This window comes from Lathyrus oleraceus, chromosome 7 (assembly GCF_024323335.1).
Source record: "Lathyrus oleraceus cultivar Zhongwan6 chromosome 7, CAAS_Psat_ZW6_1.0, whole genome shotgun sequence".
In the NCBI taxonomy this organism is placed as follows: domain Eukaryota; kingdom Viridiplantae; phylum Streptophyta; class Magnoliopsida; order Fabales; family Fabaceae; genus Lathyrus; species Lathyrus oleraceus.
The window spans coordinates 252,527,354-252,551,958 of NC_066585.1; the positions used below are offsets into that span (position 1 = coordinate 252,527,354).

The window sequence follows — 24,605 nt, forward strand, 5'->3', positions numbered from 1 at the left end:
GCAGAATAAGAAGTTTGACACAGAACTTTATATTGGTTCGCTTAAAATTCAAAGCTACTCCAGTCCATCCGGCCAAGGTGATTTCACCTTCAAAAAGGTCTTAATCCACTAATCTTGAAATATTACACAAACAACCGTCTAAGAGAATTAATCCCTTATCCCTCTCAAGTATTCAGACTTCACAAAGTCACTTGAGGAAATATCTTAGTAATAAAAAGATTGGTAATGCACAGTACTTCTAACAATAAGCATATATTACACAAATAATAATAACCAAAGTTTTTCACGTAAGAGCAGCAACTCGTGAGAGAGTGAAAAGAAGATGATTGAGAGTTTTTTATTCTTGTGTGTCTCAGGTGTGTCTTTCTTGAGCGGCATTCCATCCTTTATATAGGGATTTGAGAGGACCGTTGGGTGATGACAGAATCTTGGACATTGAAGAATGATTAATTTCATTACTCTCCTTGTTTCTTTCCAAAACAGTTTTGGGTGCGTCATAACTTCCTTCTAGAAATAGTTTCTTTCCAAATGCAGATTTCTTCACGGTTACGCTTTCTGTGTCAGCGAATCCTGTATCCAGAGTCTTGTTTAGCAATGTTCGTCTTAAAATGGTACTTCTATCTGATTGAATTAGAGTTTCTCTTTAATCTTGACTTCTTCAGATCGAGCGTCTTCAGAGTCTGGATTCATTCTTCTTTATCAGAGTTTCTGACTTCTTTTGTTTTGTTGGTGTCTGCGTTTGATCAAAGTCAGAACCTTTTGGTCGCGTATCCTCTGAGTAGCATCTAATCGTTGGATTCTATATCTGATGATTTATCTATCTAGTTGTTTGATCAGAGTCATGCACACTTAAGAAAAATTTCGTTAGGGTACCATTTTTGTTTCATCCTTTGTTATCATCAAAATCTTAGAGATACATTGTAGAACCAACTTTGTTCTTACAAATTACACCCAATAGAAATTTTGCACTCTCGTGTTTTTTATCGCTTTCTTTTTTTTCTTTCTTTTTTTCTTTGTTTTTCTTTTTTGATTAGTTTTAAATATTTAAGGCTAAAATTGTCTGTTGGTCCCTAAAAGTTAGCGGGTTTTTGGTTTTGGTTCCTATAAATGTTTTTTTGGGTTTAGGTCTCTATATCTCACTTTTTGTGTTGGTTTTAATCCCTAAAGTCAAAATTCACAGGAAAACCCGCAGGTTTTCTGCAGATTTTACTTTTACGAACTAAAACAAACACAAAAGTGAGATATAGGGACTCAGACCCAAAAAAAATTATAGGGACCGAAATCAAAAACTCGCTAACTTACAGGGATCAAAAGACTATTTAAGCCATTATTTAATTAGTATTTGTTTGTTCATTTATTAGTCATTTGTAGTTTAATTAATTATTTGTTTTTATTTACTAAGTAGATTATTGAGTTAATTGTTGCATCGAGTTCATTCTATTACGATTTCGAAGTTTAAATTCAATTTAGCTTTCGAACATTGTTTGGACGCATAGATTCGATTGCTCGACTTCTTGTAGAGTGATTCATACATGAATCCACTCTAAGTTAGCTTAGAGCTAAATTCAGTTGCTCTCGGTTTCGGTTGATTTTTTGTCTTGTGGCGTACTCTTGGGTCTTCTTACAATGAGCTTATTTTTTGTGTTCACATTCACTTATTTGACAACTTATACTATATTAGCATTTAATTTCAAATCATTTCATGTTTCCATTCGCCATACGAATAAAACATTTGATCCAACGTTAAGTTATCTTCCAAATAAATTCAAAATGACTAATAATGACTTTGACCATTTCAAATTTGAAAGAAAAATACTGACTGGGTGAAAGGTCAAGTCGTAGTCCCAAGTGTTAGACCCAAGTTGTAAGAGCTTGCAAGTCATAAACACTTGTTTGTCGCTTAAAAATCCAAATGTGTCTCTCTTTCTTAATAAATTGGAAGAAAAAGGTTATCTGGGTGAAAGGTCAATTCCTAGTCTCGAGCATTAGACCGAAGTTATAAAAGCTTGCAAGTCATAAATCCTCATATTTCAAACCCAAAAATACATCAAATGCATTCAAACATTTTTCGCCTTGGCACCTTTCTCAAAACGTTTCACAAAACGAAAGATAATTCGTCTCGAGATGATGCAAAGAAATGCTTCATCCACAACCGTTGAGTTGAGATAAGTGACGTTTTCCCATGAATATTGATATGTAGAAATACATTCAATGTGATGCAAACGCCTGCTCATCACATGTTTTGGGTAAAACAGTGTTTTCCATCTATTGATACAAAATAGCTTTTGCTAAAATCGACCAACAAACAAACAGTTTCTATCCAGAACTACGTAAGCCTTGAGTTCTCTATTGCATCCGGATATATGTAAGAGCGAGATTCAAAGTCTCGTCAGGAACCTTAATAAAAAATAAACATTTTTGTCTTATCATCTTTTCCCTTTTAATAACTCGAGAAGTTTAACATTGTAACCTAACACTAACACACACAACTAACCAAATGGTTCCCATTAAGTACAGCGAACGTGGGAGGTGCTAATAACTTCCCTTTGCATAATAGACTCGTGAATCATGATTTGGTTGCGACGACCATAATCATTGTCGTTCTTTTAAAAATTTTACCAATATTTTCTCTTTCCCTCTTTGAGAATAAATAAAGTTATGTGGTGGCTCTGTTAAGTTCATCTCGCGAGCGTCGTGTTCTCATTTTTTTAGGTACGTCGGGGCTCCACCACCTACTCTCTTATAATGGCTAGTTCCTAATAGGAGTGCACCAACTATGCTACAAGGGCATTCCACCTAGTGGTGTCCTATTTCAAAAACACGCTTTATGCCATACTATCGAGAATTATAACATAAATCATATGCATAAAATTGATTTTAAGTAAAAGATTTATTTATTCAAATTTTAAATAACCTTTAGACATACTAATCTTCTCTACATGGAGAATTGATATGTGTTTCTTGTACAGTCAGCACTGCGAAGTCCACGTCTAGCCATCTAGCAATCAATTTTATCTTCGAACTGATATAGGTCTTAGTATACCTCAAAAAATTTATTCATCTCTTCTCGAAAGGCCTTATCTTTCATCTTTTGGTGTCGTGCTTCTTTGTTCTCTAATCCAAAGAGCATCACATTGTATTGGTAGTTGGCTTGCTTGGTCGTGAATGTTATTTTCTACCTATAAGAGTCTTTCGGGCATGCTCAGTTGAGGTCAGGATGGTTAACACTCATCCTCTACTTCCCAAAAGCTTTCTTAATTAGTGTGACATTATAGATCCCTTCCGCATATCTTAACTCAAAGATTAAGTAAGCTCATAACCTTCATTCGATCTTTCTGACGATAACCTCGGCCTTCACTGGGGATTGTATTCCTCTTCGTTGTCTATGTTAGTTCATTCGGTCAGGTGATAGGAGCTGATTTGGCCTGCATGCTTTCTTACATAGTTGATCGATGGATCCTTTAGATCCATAGGGTTTCCTTTATCCCTTTATTTTGGTCAGTGTACAAGAGATCCATTATCATGTTCATCTTTAGTTAGATCGAATATTGACCATTTACAGTGTAGATTAAGTTTCTTAAACTGATACAGCTTTCCTCTATGATAAATGAGGATCTTGGCTTCGCAACGGATTTCTGTTGCTCTGAGTATCTAGAATTTGTGGCAGGTGCTCATTCCTTTGACTGTGATAGCACTAATCCACGACTTCTTTTTGTATTTTCTAAATAAGGTGAGATCTGATGATAACGAAGGGATCACCTTCGTCCTAAGGATTCCTCGTGGATCTTCTTTATTATAGTTATTGAAATCAATGAATGGATCGGGAAATTTGGAGGAAATGGATTTCGTCGTAACATTGCAAATGGGTTGAGCTTCAGATGCGGTCTCTTTGTGATTTTGCTTTGGATCAAACAGGATTTTATCGTAGAATTTTATGGGGATTTGATGTCGAATTCCACAGACGGCGCCACTGCTTGGTGCTAGAACATGAATTTATGTTGATTGTTGATGTTAAACTCTAGAAACGGTGATGTTGATCTCCGATACGGTGGCATAGGATGGACCTGCAAATATAGCACTCTCCAACGCGCAAGCCAGTTACAGAGTCCAAGATGAGTATAGTAAAAGTAGAGATCAGAAGAGCGTACCTTGAATCTCAAGTGTGCTGATTATAAATGTTGGATATTTTAATTTGGGTTGTGCATGATTGGGCCCTTGAATTGGGTCTTTGGTCGGCCCATAACAACTTCCATCAGAGCAACAATAACACAAAGAGAAGTTATGAGGTCGCCAAGTCGCCGCCATCACCAGAGGCATAAGACTCTTCCCCTTGATCCTGAAGGGAAAAGCCATAACGACACTCCTTCAGAAGTCCGTCGTCCTTAATGAAAGGAGATGTATGAAGAAGACACCCCGACCCCGAAGCGAAAAACAAACCCCATTTTCGCTCATATTCTTTACATCATGATTCCAAGATCACTGAAGAAATTGTCAAAGCTTTCAAGCTACGATGGAACCTGAGACCCAGACGACCACGTTGAGCGTGTGGACGAATGATTAGACTACTATAAGACCGAAGGAGAAATAAAGTGCAAGCTCTTTACATTAGCTTTGATTGGCTCTGAGATGACTTGATTCAAGTAGCCCGCATATGGTCAAACTTTGTAGGATCACTCAGAAGAAGAAAAATAAACCCTACGAGAGTATATTGATCGTTTCATTACAGTAGAAGTGGTTGTGGGAAGCATGGATGATGGATTGAAGTACTAGATATTTGAAAGAGGGTTTAGACAAGACTGTATGTTCCGAGAAAAGCTGGGTCTCGAGAAAGTTCACACGTAAAAGATTTATTGAGTATGACACAATCTTATACCAATTATGAAGAAAAACTCCTGACTGAGGGAGGAAAAAGAGGACCGGTAAATTTTGGATTCAACCGAACACAAAAAAAAGGGCGGTGGGTGTTATAAAGAAGGAGAACGCGGTACTCGATCAAGACTTAACGTTTATGCTCCCTAAATACTTCGAGGAAGAAAAATTGAAAGGATTGCACCAATAGTGATTTCCACTTAAGGAATGGTATTTAAATATTTTAGTACATCTATTAGATATTTGGTTAACCATATATAAAAATATGGTTAATTTAATTGAAGAGATTGTATAATCCAATTCACATTAAAATGTGTTTAATTTATATAGTTGAATTAATCACATGCTTCACAAAATAAATTAAAATAACTATTTGTTCAATTGAGAAGTTGAACGTCATAGTGTAAAAGAAAGGGATGATATGAAACATTTTCAATAGCAAATTAACAAGCACAACAATACATAGTAACATTTAAATGACCATACAAACATACCACATACTAGAAAAAGAAACAAATTCAAAACAAAAATACTTCAACAGTGAAATCGGTAATTACTATATTAAACTGCATAATGTTGAATCAATTCTTTTCCGCAACAATCTCTTGAAGCTTGTTGCAGAAATCATCAATATAAGATGATTCAAGATCTTCATTAAGCAACATCTCTCTAATCTTAGCATGATTAGCTCTCACTTTCTTACTCATTTCATTCTCATCATCCATCACAATGCGCACAGCTTCACAAACACTATCTTTACTATACATTCCATCTTCACCTTTCGCAACTTCTACACCAACTTTCAAGTTATTCCCCATCATCCTAGCATTCAATATTTGGTCACCATGATTTGGCAACAAAACCAATTGACATTTATTCACCAGTGCCTCAGACAGAGAACCTGAACCACAATGTGTAATGAAACACCCAACAGAAGGATGTTCCAAAATCAGTTGTTGTTGTACCCAACCACCATAAACAACACTTCTTCCTTTTGTTCTTTCTGCAAACCCTTCTGGTAATGCTTCTTCCACTGTTGCAAAACCAAAAGGTGGCTTCAAGGCTGCAAAAAATGGCATACCGGTCAACTCAAGACCGAGCATTAATTCTTGAAATAGATTTGGCCTTAAAACACATTCACTTCCAAAACAACAGTAAACAACTGAATCTGTTTTGAATCCAGCAAGCCAAGTAGACCAATTTTCATCCAAAATAGAATTTGGTTTTTCAAGTATAACAGGTCCTGAAGATAGAACCGGTTTATCAAACTGTTTATGTATGAATTCAAGATAAGGCCCTTCAATTTCTCTGCATGTTCTGAATCCCAATGCATCGGCTTCATTCAAAGAAATGGCTTGTCGATCATAGAAAAGTACATTGCTACCAAAAATTTCTTTCCTTTTAGCAGCAGAAGCTTTTGCTTCATGATAATGAAGTTTGATAGATGAATCAGGGTAACCAGAAGGAGGTTCCATCAAACCAAATTCCGTTATATTTTTGGCTTGTGAATATCTAGCTGGTGTTAGAGTGTAACCAACCATAACCGAACTAGCAATGCAATAATGAATAGCTTTGATGCCTAAGCGTTTGGTCAAAGATGGAATCCAGTGTGCGAAATCATAGAAAACAATGTGAGGTTTGAGATTAGTGAGATGAGTTTGGATGTCTGGTTGTGTTAAATCCATGGCTGTCATGATGTGTGTTTGTAAAGGGTAAGGAACATCAGCTGTTGTTTCTGCATTGGGAGGAAGACCTTCAACATGAGGAACTGTGATAGTGACAAAAGTGATTGATTGAGGGTGGAGATTGAATGGTTGTAATTTAGATTGTGCTGATTTAGGTGTGAAAAAAGTGATAGTGTGACCTTTTTTTGCTAACTTGTTAGCTAGGTGAATGAATGCAGTTTGATGACCCATGGCAAACCATGGATACATTGCTACGTGTAAAGAAAATGATGAATCCATGGTGATAGAAAACAAAATGAAGATGAAATATGGGTTTATTGTGTGGAAATTTTCATGTGTATTTATAAAGTTGAGATGAGTAGGCCTGAGTCAAAATAACAAGCAAATCAAGGTGGGGGTTATAACCGCCAAAATGAATGCGCATGCATGCAAATACCTGAACGGATGTAGCTAATTAGAGACACTTGACTGTGGGTTGGTAGGTAGACTCGTGATAAGATTGGATTGGAGGAGTGTATCTCGCTTCACACGTTTCTTTCAATTTTAAACAATTTTGTATCTTACTTTTTCTTTTGATGAAATTAATTAATTTTAGATAATGCTTAGCATGTAAATAGAAGTTCAATTTTTTTTATCACTTGGATAGAGACGAGGTCTGAAATTAAATTTATAAGGAACTAAGTTTTAAAATAAAAATTTAGTTAATAAAAAGTAAATTCTCAAATGCACAACATATACAGTATTTAAGCCTAAATTTTTTTTTCCTAACTGATAGCTCCGAATAGTGATGGTGACATTATTATTGGTGTTGGGATTTTGTTGTGCGCTACACTTATTAATTTTGAGAATAAATTTTGGTATGTCTAGACTATTCGATAAGCAATTCATAATTCTTCCCTACAAGTGCTTCAAACACATGTTTATTAGATTTGGTTTAACTCATTCTTATAAATCTAATTTGTAAGATGAAAAGTATCACTCTACATAAATTCTTTCAATGTCTTATCTCCAATCAATATGAAATTTGGAGTTTTCTCAATATACTCCACACGCTCAGCACTCTTTTGAATTTGATGTGTGGATATAAACGGTAGGCGGCCCATGGTCCGATCGACAGACTCTGATACCATATTAGAGTTTGACAGGTGTGTGGATTCTCTCAAGTGTGAGTCTATCAACAATGTTCCCCCTCAAACGGACCACATACCACCCATCATTTATATCCATGCAACAAGCCTAAAAAAGTGTTGTGAGTGAGGGGTGTATTAGAAAAATATCAAATCCCACACTAGTTGAAGATAGAGCATTGAAAAATTTTATATAGAGTGACATTTCTCACCATATAAGTCGGTTTTATAAGTATGAGTTAGGTCAAACTCTAATAATGTCTCATCATAATTAACTGAGTTGTCTTTCATATTGACTTCAATCTTTTGAACTTTTGTGACTAATTCTTCATAGAGTTTGGAAAGATGATCATCTTCATCAAGGTTTACAATTTCCTAAAGGTTTACAACATCCATAGCTTCTTCATCTATAGGACCATCAAAAAACTCAAGTTGTGACAGTAGATGTTGTATAAATACTTCAACACTCAAGTGAACCTTGGATAAGTTAGCAATGTCATGGGCACCTTTGTCATCAGTCAATATATGCATGCTAAATGTAGGATCCTTATACCATATAGTTCCAACTTCCTTATATCCTAGTTCTATACAAATGCCTACTATTTTAGAAGAAAAAAACTCCACTTATCAGCGTCACATTCTGCTATAATCTTTTACCTTCATACTTAAACATTTCTTCGTCTACAAACAACCATTTGTAACGAATAAAAACATGAAAAAAAATACTCTATTAATGTCATAATAACAACATAATCCTAGTTGATTCATCAATACATTAACAACCTTAAATTATACATAAACATAGTATGAACCCTAAAACACTTAATAGAACCCTACATTCTACAAACCTGGAAATAGTACATTCAAAAATCTCTAAAATAATCCGTACATTCAAAAATTGTACTTTTAGAAATCGAACACATTTAGAAACCCTACATTAAAAAATTCCAAATAAAAAAACTTAAATTAGAATAGATCAGAATATAGGACTTAACAGTCATGGAGTACAACTTATTCTTCTTCACCTTCCTCATATCGTTCATTAGCTTGTGTCGTATTGCTCGTCTGAATCAAATGTTCTAGACTTTGTCATTGAGTTTCTTCAAAGATTGTTGAGTTAATCCAAAGTGTTAGACGATAGACAACGATCTAGGGGGTAAATAGGTCCCAAGTTAAAAAAAATTACAATAACCGTTTTGAAAATTTTAGCGGCTAGCGGAAGTGACCCGGGTCGAATCGTCTAAACTGAACCCCTATCAAAAATCTCAGATATGCGTATATAGAATCGAGTTATGATAATGAGAATAAATTTGATAAAAAATACTTTTAATCACAATCACTTGAATGCTACTCTAATAGTATAGACTATTCTCAATGACAAAATACACACAAAAAATGCTATTGAGACAGATTATCAAACACCTTGTGTGTAATCGATTTCGTTTAGAATTTTGTATGATTTTGTTGATTTGAAAATCCAACCACAATCTAATAGATTGTGATCAACTCAACAAAACCTCTTTCAAAATGTTATCAAAAAATTTAGCCAAACATATTGATCGCACGATCGATGAATTCAACAATTTAAAAATGAATAGTAAAATATATATATATATATATATATATATATATATATATATATATATATATAGAGAGAGAGAGAGAGAGAGAGAGAGAGAGAGTACACAAGGATTTTTTAAGGAAGTTCCTCAATCGACCTCGTTATGGGTACGTGTGCCCTCAATTCGAACTTGAATTAAAATAATTAAAATTAACCTTACTTTGAAAAAGTAGAATACAAGAGAAATGTAGAAATCAAACCCTACAAATCTTATATTTGATGTTGATTCTAACACTTTCTCTTCCCTCGATCTGAGCTTGATCAAGTCACCCAACAATACCAATTTGATCCACCGTCTCACGCTAAGAAGATTATGTTTAAGACCATCAACTAATATAACATCGGAGATAGTAGTAGACGAGGGATTACCTACACTACCTTTCCAAGTATTCCTCCTTTGTTGTTGTCTCCATAGGTAACAAAATCCTTATTCTTTGTCACAAAGTCAATGAATAGAGAGTTGTCACCCATCATATGTCTTGAGCATCCACTATTGAGAAACCATATTTTCTCCGTAGACGCAAGACATTCAACCTATAAAATCAAACAAGAGTAACAGGTACCCAATTTTCATTGGGTCCTTGAGAGTGGGTGAAATCAAGGTTGCATTTCGGAAGCCATTGAAAAACACCTTTAGGAACAAAGAGTCTCCTAAACTCTCATTTTTCAATAATGTGATCTTTCTTGCAACAATAGTGACAAGACAAGTTGTGATGAGATATACTTTTTCTATTTGAATCCTTTTGAACATATTTATACTTTTATATGAAGGGTTCAAAGACTGTTTAAACTTTGATGTATCAATAGCAAATGTAATTTTTGGTTGTAATGCCTTGTTCAATTTATCTTTAAGAGTATTTACCTTTTTTTTTCAAATATAACAAGTTTCACAACCGAACCATGAAGTTTCTTCATTCTCATTCTTGTCTTTTTGAATATCTATCATAGATTGCTTAAGATCTTCCATATTCTTTTCAGTTTCTAAAACTTTAGCTTCTAAATATGAAAAGATTGTTTTGTTTGAAGCTAAATTTTTAAAAGCGTCTATGACTTCTCTATGTAGATTTTCAAAAGCCTTTTTATAATTGGAATCAAGACAATTCATTAATAGATTCAAGTTTAGAATGACTTACATTATTATTATTCTTCTTGTTGGCCATGAAGCAAAGCTTGGCCAATTCGACACTTGAACTTGAGCTTTCATCACTTGAAGAATCACTTCACTCTCCCAGGCAATATAGGCTCTTCTAGACTTGCTAGATTTCTTGTGATGGTCTTTCTCTTTGTCTTTCTTGATCAATGGACAATTTGGCCTCTAATAACTGACGTTTCCACAATTGTAGCATGAACTTATAAGTTTATCCTTCTTATTCTCGTCTTCCTTTGAGGAGTTTGATAGCCTTCTAAATTTTATTAGGTTTTTGTCGGAGTGCTTGACTCCATTTTTCCTTATGTACCTATTGGACCTTCTGGCAAACAACCCAAACTCTTCATCATAGGAATTCCCGTTGTAATACCCCAAAATTTACCCTTCATTTTTCCTGGAAGCATACGCTTTACACCTCATGCATGCATTCATTTTTAGGTCATTTAACATTAGATACATTGCATTTCATCATGTCAATCAGAATTAGATCCAAGAAACTTTAAAAAAAAAACGAAAAAAAAAAAACGAAAAAAAAAAAAACGAAAAAAAGTTAAAAATAAATAAATAAATAAAATATAACAAATTTTTTTGGACTTGGGTCTCCCTCATTTGAGCCCACTACCCACGAAAATCAGTCTGTAAATATTGAAGTTTCAGTAGAGGAAAAGACACTAGGAGCTACACTTGGAGTTACACTGGGAGATTCACTGGAGAAAGATTTTGAGAGAAGGAAACCTAGGAACTACTCTGCAGCGACCTTCAGGCAGCCCTGAGAAGTTCACTCCGCCTCACACAAACCCTAGTATTACTTTGCAGATCCGACCGTACCATTCAATCTTAATCAATCTCTCCAATCAGGTTTGCCATATATCCATCATCTTTATGCTTTTAATTTGAATGCTCTAAATGTATGAGGTATTATGGGTGAATTTGATACCCTTTTGATGCATGTGTTTGACAAGAGGTTTAGGCCTCCTACCCTTGATTGCTTTTTGTGAGCTTTTTGTGAATTTTGATGAAATTATTCATGTGGTTACATTTTGATTTAGGGGCAACTCTTGGTTACCCTATTTTGTTTCTCTAACCTGTCTTTGTGTTGCCATGGCATTGTTTTCCCTGGATTTCACCTTGTTTGTCTAACCTTTCTGTTGAGTTTTCGTGAGGGCTCACATACTCGTGCAGGGATACCATCCGGAGGTTTATCCTGATTAATCGTATTGACTGATTTTCTTTGATGGTCTAGCTTGAGAGATCTCAGGGTTGTTAATCCTTTAATTGATGTAACTTCGGATCTTTATCTGTGTGGTAATTTTTTCCTTTTCTCGTACTTTATCGCTTTCTTAGCTGGAAGACCTCGATAGGAGGCAATGTTTGAGTCCCTTGGTGGCATTTTACTTTGAGATACATGTTTTGTGTTTTGTATTCATATCCCCACATGTAGCGCGGTTCCTTCGTCAAGGACTGCCTGTTTGCCCTCGAGCATCCCAAACCCTAAAACCCAAAGCAACACGTTTACTCCTTCTACTACAGGCGAGTAAGTCTCCAAAGGTCGAGCATCCGGTAGATTGCGTAGTGACGTCGTTCGTCCAAAACCCAATCCACAACCCCATAGTTAGCCGAACTACGGCTTGCTCTGATTCTCATTCCATATGAGATACGTAGGCATAAGACGCGATGTCTTAGCGAGCACACATCCCCCAACCCATAGGTCAGCCGAGCTACGAAGACTCTGATTCTCATATTCAGATGAGATACGTATGCAGTGGATGCGACATCCGCGCGAGTCATTTCTCTTAACCTTTTTAGTAAATAAACACATTAGGTAAACCCACACCCTTTAGACGAAAACCACAAAACTGGATCCCGTAGAGTACTACGGATGCGTAGGGGTGCTAATACCTTCCCTTCGCATAACCGACTCCCGAACCCAAGATTTGGTTGCGAGACCCCGTCTTGTCCTTTCCTTTTTCAGGTTTACTTCGAGCGTTTCCTTTCCCTCCTTTGGGATGAATAACGCACGGTGGCGACTCTCCTGTCTTTTTCTTTCGCCGGTTGTTTTTTCGCGCACTGTATTTTTTAGGTTGCGACAGCTGGCGACTCTGCTGGGGACACTAAGCAGTTGACCTCTTGCTGGTCCATCTTCCCTAAGCGAGTCCCTCCTAGCTCGTGTGATTTCTTGATTATTGGGTGTTCATGCTTTTGTACATTTATTTACTTACTTGCTTGCATTCATCTGCTGTATCTATTGGATCTGTTTGTTTGTTTGTTGGGATGGGATGTTCTACGAGAGATAAGCCCATTACCCAGGCTTGAGTGCACACACAGGTTTTAGAGTGGATGATCATGAGGCTTACGTGGCATGTTGCTACGTTAAGTCGTTCGTGAAGAATCACACCCAGACGAGGTTTCTTTTGGATATATTATGTCCTACGGATGTTCCGTAACGACATGATGTTCCTTTAGAAATCGTCGACTCTGGTGACCATTCCCGAGAACTCAGTCGAGGCCTCTCCTCCGAGACGTGATTATGTTAGCTCTGGTGGGCGCATTCTCGCTGATCAATCCGAGGACCCCGAGACTAGGAACTTGCTTTAGGATGTCCTGTTGAGGGGAGTCAGTGGAGGTCTTTTATCCCGTAATAATGCCAAACCTTCAGTGGTAAACGTATTATTCGCGACTGAAGGGCTGAAGTTGACGAACTTCTGTTCTTAGAACCTACCAGTGAGGGGCGGGCTAAATTCAGGAAACCTTAACCTCCAACCAACCCGATTTTCTGGAGCAGAGCTTTGATCTTGTATTATATTCCTCAGTGGTTTTCTCTTCAGACAGTGTAACCCGACAGATGTTCAAGCAGATACAGCAATCCTGATTGACATACCACTGCATTGCATTCACATCATCACATCATTTGCATTCATATCATTTAACACGTGTTTATCCATTTCAAGGGGGTTTACATCTTCTTCTTGATTCCAGTCGGAGTTTTTCTGGTTCTCTTAAGATGGATATTAGCAGAAAGAGACTTGTCGCCTACAAGTTTCTGGTGGTCTGTCTGGAGCCCATCCAACAGTTGATGCAGTTAATGGATCCTGGTTCTCTAGAAGGATTCCGAGAGGATTACGGTCTGATTCTAAGTTTCGTCACGGTTCTTTCCAAAGATCAACATGACGCCCTATTCACACTGCTACAGTTCTATGACCCTCCACTGAGATGTTTCACTTTCCCGGATTATATCTTGGTCCCTACTCTGGAGGAGATTACCAGTTTTCTCAGAGTTCCTATCAGGTCACAGTTATTGTTCTACAGTTCTGAGTTTCTGCCCGATCTCAACATGGTTGCTTCAGCCACATATTTGGAGGAATCAGTTTGGAAGGCTAATATGTGTCAGAAGGGAGAAGTTAGTGGTTTTCATCTGAGTTTCTTACTGGGAGAAGCAAAGAAGAAGCTGGAAGACGGTAACCAGAGGGGTTTCAATGCTGTGTTGGCTCTTTGCGTGTATGGGATTGTCTTGTTCCCTAATGTCGCCAAATTTGTGGACATGGACGCAATACGCCTCTTCGTGTTGAGAAATCCAGTACCGACCTTGCTAGGAGATTTCTTTCATTCAGTGCACCACAGAAATAAGAATAGAAAAGGGGGATTGTTGAATTGTTGTGTGCCTTTGTTTTATAGGTGGTTCAGTTCTCACCTACCCAAATCAGGAGTGTTCGTTAATGTCAAGGACTCGTTGAGTTGGTCGAAGAGATTGATGGGGTTAAGAGCTGAAGATATTTCTTGGTGGTCCGACCGGAGCTTGCTTCGGGCATATATTATTCATAGTTGTGGGAACTTCCCAAATGTTCTGTTGGTAGGAAGAAGAGGAGGAATCAACTATAATCCTTCTCTAGCAGTTAGACAGTTTGGATATGCTTTAAGAACTCCGCCTTTGGAAAAGGATGTGGAAGAATCTCTGTTTTTCCATTCTTCGCCTGATTTGACGGTATCCCGTAAGGCAGCTGAGGCCTGGCTCAAGGTGATCAAGAGAGGAAGAACCGTCCTTGGAAAAGGAGATTGTAGAACTTACCCTCGGTATGAAGAGTGGCTTCAAGGAAGAGTCGAAGAGTTTGGTCTGTCGTTCCCTATTGAAGAACCTTCGTATCCACCTACTCCTGAGCAGTCAACAATGGTGAGCCGAGAGGAGTACGACAAGTTGAAGAGTGCCATGGAGGGACTTCAAACCAAGAACTCAGAGTTAAGTGAGAAGTTGCAAGACTGTATGCATCAATTCCAGGAGGCAGAATATCAGAAGGGGGAAGCCGTCAGAGTGCAAAAGGAAGCAGAGAGGAGATTTGCTGTGGAGGCGGACTTCTTCAGGAAGACAGACGAAGCCTTGAGATCATCCAGTTCTGAGTTGAGGCGAGTCAAGCAGCAGTTAGTAGATGCTCATGGTAAATTAGCTGGGTGGCAGGAGCAATGGGATGCATTTTCAACTTCTCGGAAGGCAAAGGAGGAGGAGACAGTAGCCGAACTGACTGGTCAGATAGAGAAATTAACGACTTTGCTGAAGGGGAAAAACAATGAGCTTCTGTGCGCCCGTTCTACTAATGGCTACATCACAGATCAACTCCATGAGGCTCAAGGACAGATTGAAGAACTCAAGGTGTTGGCAGGTTTGAAGAAATCCAGACTTGAAGAGGTATTCGGAGAAGATGATGGGAATTACTACAGAGAGCACATCAACGAACTGGATGGGATCATTCACAAGAGGAATCTGCTTATCCGGCATTTGACAGAATCTCCAGATCATCCCGACACGGTGGCATTACTGGATGAAGTGAGGAGCAGTCCTTATGGGTTGTATACAGGAGGCTGATCCCTGGTTTATGTTCCTCCCTTTACTTTTTGTTTCGTTGCTGTGTAGTGATAATCCACAGGCTTGTTGGGGGGATCCTCTTTTGATGTACTTTTGGCTAAGGCCCCTTTCCTGGAACTCATTTGTATGTTGGTTTCCCTTTGTTGCATCTTGATCTCAGAAGTTTATCCATGACTCAGTCTTCTTGCATTATTCGCCTGATGTGAGACTGGAATCAAGGGGGTAGAATACCTTTTGGATTTGATAAACATGGCATTGCATTTACATATTCATTGTCATATCTTGCATAACAGGTACCGCTGCAGTGTTCTCATATTGTTTGGTGTCCCACTAGCAGGATAGCTGACTCAGGCATTCACCGATACGGTACCCGAAGGAATCAACAGAGAGCGATGGAGAGCCTACAAGCAGAGCTCGCCGAGATGAAGATTCGCATGAATCAATTCATGGATTTGGTTCAAGGGGTGGCTCAAGGACAGCAAGAGCTTAGATTGTTGGTACAGAGGGATCCCCATATTACTCAACCAGAGACGTTGGTTGATCCTCCAGCTGGAGAGGCTAATGGTCCCAATGGACCGGGGCCTATCCCGATCCCGCATGTCAACCTAGATCAACAACCCATTCAGGATGGTCAGGATGATCAGTTCCCCTTGCTTCAGGAAGACTTTGGCATGGACCCCATGTTTAGAAGATTGGAAGAGAGGTTGAAAGCAGTGGAAGGACAGAATCTTCTGGGAGTAGATGTTGCTGACTTGGGGATGGTCCCAGGTGTGAGAGTGCCACCGAAATTCAAGGTCCCGATATTTGACAAATACCATGGCAGCTCTTGCCCCAAAACTCACGTGCAAGCCTATTTCCGTAAAATGGTTGCATACTCTGATGATGAGAAGCTACTTATGTACTTCTTCCAGGATAGCCTAGCTGGGGCATCCTTGGAATGGTATATGAGGCTGGACAGAGCCCACATCCGTTGCTGGAGGGATTTGGCAGAGGCTTTCGTGAAGCAGTATCAGTATAATGCAGACATGGCTCCGGACAGAACTCAACTTCAGAATCTGTCTCTTAAAAGCAATGAGTGCTTCAGGGAATACGCTCAACGCTGGAGGGATACAGCTTCCCGTGTTCAGCCTCCTATGTTGGAAAAGGAAATGGCCAACATGTTCATGAACACTCTACCCGGACCTTACTTGGAGCGTCTGGTAGGTTGCAATGCTTCCAACTTTGCTGATGTGGTCTCTACTGGAGAAAGGGTGGAGAATTACCTAAAGACCTATAAGAGCCAGAGTGGAGGTGGATCCTCATCAGGGGTGAAGAAGTCGTTCATTCAGGGACAGAAGAGGAGAGAAGGGGATGCAAATGCCATATCTTCTTATCAGAACAGGGATAACCGGAGGAATAATTTTCAGAATTATCATCAGCAACCGTATGTTGCGGCTGTGACCATTCCAGCTGCAGCGCCACTACAACAACAACAATCACAACGTCAACCAGCTCAGTATCAACAGCAGCAGCAACCGGGTAACAGACCCGCTTATCAACAGAGGCAAAGGATGATGGACCGGCGTTTCGACACCCTTCCAATGTCATACGCTCAGTTGCTTTCTAGTCTTCAATAACTACAACTTGTGCAACTGCGCACTCTGGCTCCTCCTGTTGGTAGACTTCCGGTGGGTTACGACGCCAACGCTAGGTGTAGCTTCCACTCTGGGGCACCTGGCCACAATATTGAGAACTGCAAAGCTTTTAAGCACGTAGTTCAAGACCTCATAGATTCAAAGGCCATCGACCTTGCACCGGCTCCGAATGTCGTTAACAATCCCATGCCCCAGCATGGTGGTGCGAACGTTAACATAATAGAGGGAAAAGCCAAGTCCGTCAAAGATGTGCTGAAGTTGAAGACTCCATTGTTGGATATCAAAGGATGCTTGCTGAAGGCCGATGTTTTCCCCGGTTGTGGGAAGGGTTGTTTGGATTGTGCCACTCAGAGTGGAGGTTGTTTGAAGCTACAACAGGGTATCCAGGCCTTGCTCGACAAAGGTATCCTTCAGGGTGAAGATTTGTCTGCCCAAGAGTTTGTTGAAGAGGCGTTTGAGAAATATGGCCAGGTCTCTGCGGTCAACGAAGAAGATGGGGATAGTGATTGTGACATTGACAACTGGGTGCGTCCGAAGATCCCGGGTGAAGTCATCAACAATTGGTCTTCTGAGGAGATTGTCCAAGTCACTTTTCTGAAGGAGTAATTTTCTTTGTTTATTCATGCATGTCCAAGTCTTACGTTCCGCCCAGGACGTAATGACTCATTGTAGGGCTCATCTATGTGACACTTGCATCTTTTATCATAAATAAAGGACGTCTTTTTGCATTCAAATATTTCGTTCCCTGTCTTTCTATTTTTGCAGTTCTTCAAAATAAAAAAAAAAATGGCAATGTTTTGTTTAGTTTCCACTTTTTTCTTTCACACTCATAAGCACATACCATCACTCATGCAGATGCACGTCACCGGATCCTATTGATAACGGTTCTGCTATGGCTCGCTTCGACTTTGAAAATCCAATATTTCAAGCTGAAAAAGAGGATGATGAAGACTGTGAACTTCCGTAAGAGCTTACCAGGTTATTAAAACAAGAGGAAAGGGTTATTCAACCGCATCAAGAGTCTGTTGAAGTGATTAATCTCGGCACCGAGGACGCCAAGAGAGAAATCAAGATAGGGGCTGCTTTAGAAGACAATGTGAAGAAAGGGCTGATTGAATTGCTGCAAGAATACGTTGACATCTTCGCCTGGTCTTATCAGGACATGCCTGGGCTGGACACAGACATCGTGGTACACCGCTTGCCTCTCAAAGAAGGTTGTCCTCCGGTCAAGCAGAAGCTCAGAAGAACAAGACCAGAGATGGCTGTCAAGATAAAGGAAGAAGTACAAAAGCAGTTGGATGCAGGGTTTCTAGCAGTCACCAATTATCCGCCATGGGTTGCAAACATCGTCCCAGTACCTAAGAAGGATGGAAAGGTACGAATGTGTGTCGACTACCGGGATCTGAACAGAGCTAGCCCTAAAGATGATTTCCCATTACCTCACATCGACGTTTTGGTGGATAATACAGCTCAGTTCTCGGTATTCTCCTTCATGGATGGCTTTTCTGGCTATAACCAAATCAAGATGGCACCAGAAGACATGGAAAAGACAACTTTCATAACCCCATGGGGCACCTTCTACTACAAGGTGATGCCGTTTGGTCTGAAAAATGTCGGAGCAACATATCAACGAGCTATGGTAACTCTGTTCCATGATATGATTCATCATGAAATCGAGGTTTATGTGGATGATATGATTGCCAAATCTCAGACAGAAGAAGAACATTTGGTGAATTTGCAGAAACTGTTTGAGCGTTTGAGGAAATTCAAACTGAGACTTAATCCGAACAAGTGCACTTTCGGGGTGAGATCGGGAAAATTGCTGGGTTTTATCGTTAGCGGAAAAGGGATTGAGGTGGATCCTGACAAAGTGAAAGCAATACAGGAAATGCCAGAGCCAAGAACAGAGAAGCAAGTCCGTAGTTTCTTAGGGAGGTTGAACTACATTGCAAGGTTCATCTCTCACCTAACAGCCACGTGTGAGCCAATTTTCAAATTGCTGAGGAAAGATCAGGCTATCAGGTGGAATGAAGGTTGTCAAAGGGCTTTCGAGAAGATAAAAGAGTATCTACAGAAACCTCCAATCCTTATACCTCCAGTTCCTGGGAGACCTCTGATAATGTACCTATCAGTGACTGAGAACTCGATGGGGTGTGTATTGGGACAGCATGACGAGTCTGGTCAAAAAGAGCATGCCATATACTACCTTAGCAAAAAGTTTACCGACTGTGAAGTCAAATATTCGCAGCTTGAGAAAACTTGCTGTGCTTTGGCCTGGGCTGCTCGCCGACTGAGGCAGTATATGTTGACTCATTGATTGAGGACTTTGAACTTGAAGTCTTTAGAGAAATAGACTTCTTTTCAATCTCTTTGTCCTTACCTTTATCCTTCTTTATCTTCTTCTCATGTTTTTCCAAGCAAGTGAATTATTGTTCTTGTTCTTCTAGCTTGACAAATAAATTTGTGATATCAAGTATTTTAAGATCATTTGCTTCTTTGATTATGGTGACCTTAGGTTTTTATTTTCTATTAAGACACCTCAAAACTTTATTAGTATAAATATCATTGGAAATAGGCTTACCTAGAGCATTCAAATAGTTTATAAACTATGTGAACCTCTTTTGCATGTCGGCAATGGTTTCACCATGATTCGTGTGAAATAGTTCAAGCTCTTAATTTAAGGTATTGATCCTGGCTTGTTTGAATTCATTAGTTCCCACATGGACAACTTCTAATGCGTGCCACATAGCTTTGGCGCTTTCACAATGGAAAACACGATAATATTCATCAACACCGAGTACGGATATGAGAATATTTTGTGCCTTACAATTATGTGACCACAATTTTTTATCATTATCACTCCATTGTGCTTTCGTTTTTAGTACGACAACACCTTCACCATTAGTCATTGTAATTTAATTAGGACCATCGGTAATGACGTCCCATCACCCTTATCAACCTAGTTGATATGTATACATATAAAAGCTTTCAAATAGCCATAGTTTTCACCGGTAAAGATGGACGCTCTATTGTACTCCCTTTTAGGTTTGGTAGCCATTTTCTAATAAGTGAATATTGAAGCACGGAATTAACTAGAGCTCGTGAAACCACTTGTTAAACGATAGGCAATGATCTAGAGGGGGTGAATAGATCCCAAGTTTTAAAAGTCTACAAAAACTGTTTTGAAAAATTAAACGGCTAGCGGAAGTGACCCGGATCGAATCGTCTAAACTGAACCACTATCAAAAAGTTTGTATACGTATATAGAATCGAGTTATGATAATGAGAATAAATTTGATAAAAATAATTTTAATCACAATCACTTGAATGCTACTCTAATAGTAGAGACTATTTCCAATGACAAAATACATAAAAAAATACTATTAAGACAAATTATTGAACACCTTGTGTGCAATCAATTTCGTTTATAATTTTGTATGATTTTATTGATTTGCAAATCGAACCACAATCTAATAGATTGTGATCAACTCAACAATACCTCTTTCAAAAGGTTATCAAAAAATTTATCGAATTGTATTGATCGTACAATCGATGAATTCAATAATTTGCGAATGAAGAGTAAAAGAGAGAGAGGGGGAGAGGAGAGAGAGAGAGAGAGAGAGAGAGAGAGAGAGAGAGATACTGAGAGACTAAGAGAGAGAGAGAGAGAGAGAGAGAGAGAGAGAGAGAGAGACTGAGAGACTGAGAGAGAGTACACAAGGATTTTCTTAAGTAGTTCCCCAATCAGCCTCGCTATGGGTACATCTTCCTTCAATTAGAACTCGAATTGAGATAATGAAAAATAACCTTACTTTGCAAAAGTAGAATACAAGAGAAATGAAGAAATCCAACCCTACAAACCATATGTTTGATGTTGATTTTAACACTTTTTCTCCCCTTGATCTGAGCTTGATCAAGTCACCCAACAATACTAATTTGATCCACCGTCTCACGCTACTCCTTTGCAATAAACCCTCATTCTTTAAAGCTTTCACTCGATCAGATCCAAATTATGAATTGTTGTAACCCAAGATTTATCATGATGGTCCACCGTCTCACACTACTCCTTTGCAAGAAATCCACGTTCTTCAAAGCTTTCACTCGATTGGATCTAAATTATGTAATCCTTTCCAAAACCTTCAAATCCCTAATTAATCTTGAAGGAAACCCCCAGCTTGGTTTTCTTATTTGAACCCCACCAAAGATCTCAACCCAATTTACAATTCAACAACCTAAATTGGGCGTTATCAACATTGATTCTAAATGGCACCCAAACAAAAAATAATTATGTGTAGTTTGTTTGGGTGTATGTATAGAACATAGGTTGAAGATGAAGAAATCTCTTTGGTAATCCTGGTTTCGTATGTGATTTTCTCAAAATCACTTAAAGAAATTATGCATGTATGAAGTATTTATATGTATGCAAGTTGGAGGTAAAAGGAATGAAAAAGATTTGAAAAAATCATGAAATTTTAGAAAAATATGTTGTATGTGTCGACCTATGTAAGTCATGTGTCAACATATTCGACGAATGTGTCGACCTGTATAGGTCATGTGTCGACACATGCATGTGGCACATCAAACAGAAGCTACAGGCTTTAAAAATAACTTACATGTGTCGACTCATAACATGTATGTGTCGACTCATAGAAGAATTTTTCTTTTATGTGTCGACCTGAAATGCTCTATGGATCGACTCATAACATGTATGTGTCGACACGACGTGTTTTTCACATAAAAACAATTTTTTAATGCATGAAACCTTTTCTAAATCGTATCTAAAATGCTTTTATGCTTCCTAATGCTAAGATGCACATTAAGACTCAGAGAATACTATTCAATACACATAAACGCTAAAGTATCCTAGTTTGACATCATATAAAACACATCTAACTGGAAGTTGCACTCACATACTCCCCATTTTTTATGATGGAAAAATTTGAGACGATGGGTTTTGTGTCTTCATGAAGGCTCCTCCTGAATGTATGCATCACAACTTCATCTTACAAATGCTTTTCCCCCTTTGAAAACATCAAAAAAAAAAGACAAAGCAATCGATGAGAAGTATCTTATATCACACATATACTAATATAACACACAGAGGCGTTTGCAAAGATGAGATCATCAATAAAACAACACTCATATAAAATGATGTAAATATAAAATGCCTAAACATAAATAAAATCACTTAAGGCAACAATATAACATGGTTGCCACAAATAATGCCAAATAACATATACAATAAACATGAAAGATGAAGGATATAATGCAATTAAAACTCTTGAGTTGCTTCAAAAGTGACACGATTACGTGACATATACTTTTGATGCTCCTGAATGTTGCACACGCATATGCTCTAGCAAGATGATTATTTAGATTTATCACCACTCAAACCAAAAACAGAAATGTTATCATAACCATGACACACTACATGAATTTTGTTATCATTATAACATGTTGAAACATATTTTATGTCTGAATAGATAAACAACTATCTCACACATATATCATGCGAGAACTAATAATAGTTAACATGCTTATACACAAAGAATACATTTCAAGTATGGAAGGAGAATAACATGAAGTCACTATAAGCATATAAATTGAAATAAATCAATTGAAATTTTGGAAAGTGGACATTTATGAATTATTTCATACATCAAGCATATCAAAATACATAAACTCATAACAGTTGCACTTATAAACTCATGACAGATACAATACACTAATGACGGATAAAATCTCAACCTTAAAATTCATTGTTACAAAAACAATATTCAACACTAAACTCAAAATCCCAACCACAATGGACATTTTCAACCATCCTTTAGTGTGGATAACTTGATTCTTCAATTTGTAAATTTTATTCTTTTGCCTTTGAATCTTCAAATTCTTTTCATCAACAATTTTGTCATCTAACCTATTGAAGAAATTACAACCCTTTTTCATATGATTTCTGTAATTTCTACAACCCCAAAAAAAATCCAAAATTTACATTGTTCATGTCACTCACAGTACGAAGGACACGTTCATCTTGGCAAGAACTCCCTCCTCTTATGTCTACGAATAATAGATCTAGTTGTTTCAATGGAAGCACTACTTGACAACTTTGACATTAGAGAAGAGTAAAACCCTAGAAACACAACTTTAAGATAAAGAGAGATGGAATAAACCTGAAAACAAGCTTGATTATAACACATGCAAATGCATGAAAGAAAAATTCTAGAAAAAGATAAGATTGAGACTAGAATCAGCTAGAATCAAAGACACAACAACGTTTTCTGGGAACGCGTTTTGATATCATGAATGAAAAATAAGCATGTTCAATACAAGTAAAAACCTTAAATAATGATTTTTTAAACCTTTTGTTGAGTCATTCTTTGTGCATTACCTAGTTGTCACTCCATGTTAGAAACCCTTACATTGGAAAAAAAATAGGTAAAAGTTGTTATATTTTATTCCTCGGTCTTAGGCTGGTTTATATAGTGAAGATACAATCATTACAATTGATTTTCTCCCTAATGGATAATAAAGAAAAATAAAGGTAGTATTAAAGACAATAATAAAACCAGAAATAATATATTTTCCAACACCCCCCTCAAGTTGGTGCATAGATATCTATCATACCCAACTTGTCTATCAAATGCTCAAAAGCAGGTTTTGCCAAACTTTTGGTCAGGATATTCGCAGTTTGCTGACTTCAATTCACGAAGGGTAGACATATGATTCCTGCATCTAACTTCTCCTTTATGAAGTGTCGATCAATCTCGATATAATTGGTTTTGTCATGTTGAACTGGATTATGAGCTATGTTAATAGCAGCTTTACTATCAGAGTACAATTTTAATGGAAGCTCAATTTTCATCTTAAGTTCTTCTAAAACTCTAAGAATCCATAATCCTCACAAATACCTTGAGACATAGCTCTAAACTCGGCCTTTGCACTGCTCCTTGATACAACTCCTTGTTTCCTACTCCTCTATGTCACAAGATTACCCCAAACATAGGTACAATATCCAGAGGTTGATCTTCAATCTGTGACTGAACATGCCCAATTGGCATCGGTGAAGATAGACACATTTCTTTCACTAGTCTTCTTAAAAAATAATCCTTTTCCACGATTTCTCTTCAAATATCTCAGTATCCTATAGACTGCCTCAAAAGATGTTCCTCGAAAGGAGAATGCATAAACTGACTCACTACATTAACTGAGAAAGAAATATCGGGTCGGGTGTGTGACAAATAAATCAGTTTCTCAACCAATCTCTAATATCTTCCAGTATCAACAGAAACATTACCTTCTCCCCAAAGTTTAGCATTAGGATCCATAGGAGTATCTGCATGACGATATCGACTTATTCATTTTTCTTTCAACAAGTCTAGAATGTATTTCTGCTGTGAAACTATAATACCATTTTTTAACCGAGCAACTCCATACCTAGAAAATATCTCATGAATCTCAGGTCCTTGATTTCAAAGTTTACTGTCAAATTATCTTTTATTCTTGCCATTTCCATTTTATCGTCTCCAGTAAGGACAATATCATCAATATAAACAATCAACACAGCAACTTTCCCATCGTGGGAGAACTTTGTGAACAAGGTGTGGTCAGCCTATCCCTGGATGTACCCATGTTTCTTCATCATGAATCCCAGGTCCTTGATTTCAAAG

General features: G+C 37.9%; 1 protein-coding gene across 1 annotated transcript; it reads right to left on the reverse strand.

The window, feature by feature from the left end:
- Positions 1–5,365: 5,365 nt before the first annotated feature.
- LOC127105087 (UDP-glycosyltransferase 79B30-like) lies at positions 5,366–6,856 on the reverse strand. The gene has a single exon (XM_051042251.1). The coding sequence runs from the start codon at positions 6,831–6,833 to the stop codon at positions 5,451–5,453; it is 1,383 nt and encodes a 460-aa protein (XP_050898208.1). The 5' UTR covers positions 6,834–6,856; the 3' UTR covers positions 5,366–5,450.
- Positions 6,857–24,605: the final 17,749 nt, after the last annotated feature.

Bases quoted from the DNA above. Each gene is read 5' to 3' on its own strand.
- LOC127105087 (XM_051042251.1), bottom strand. From the start codon at position 6,833: ATGGATTCATCATTTTCTTTACACGTAGCAATGTATCCATGGTTTGCC.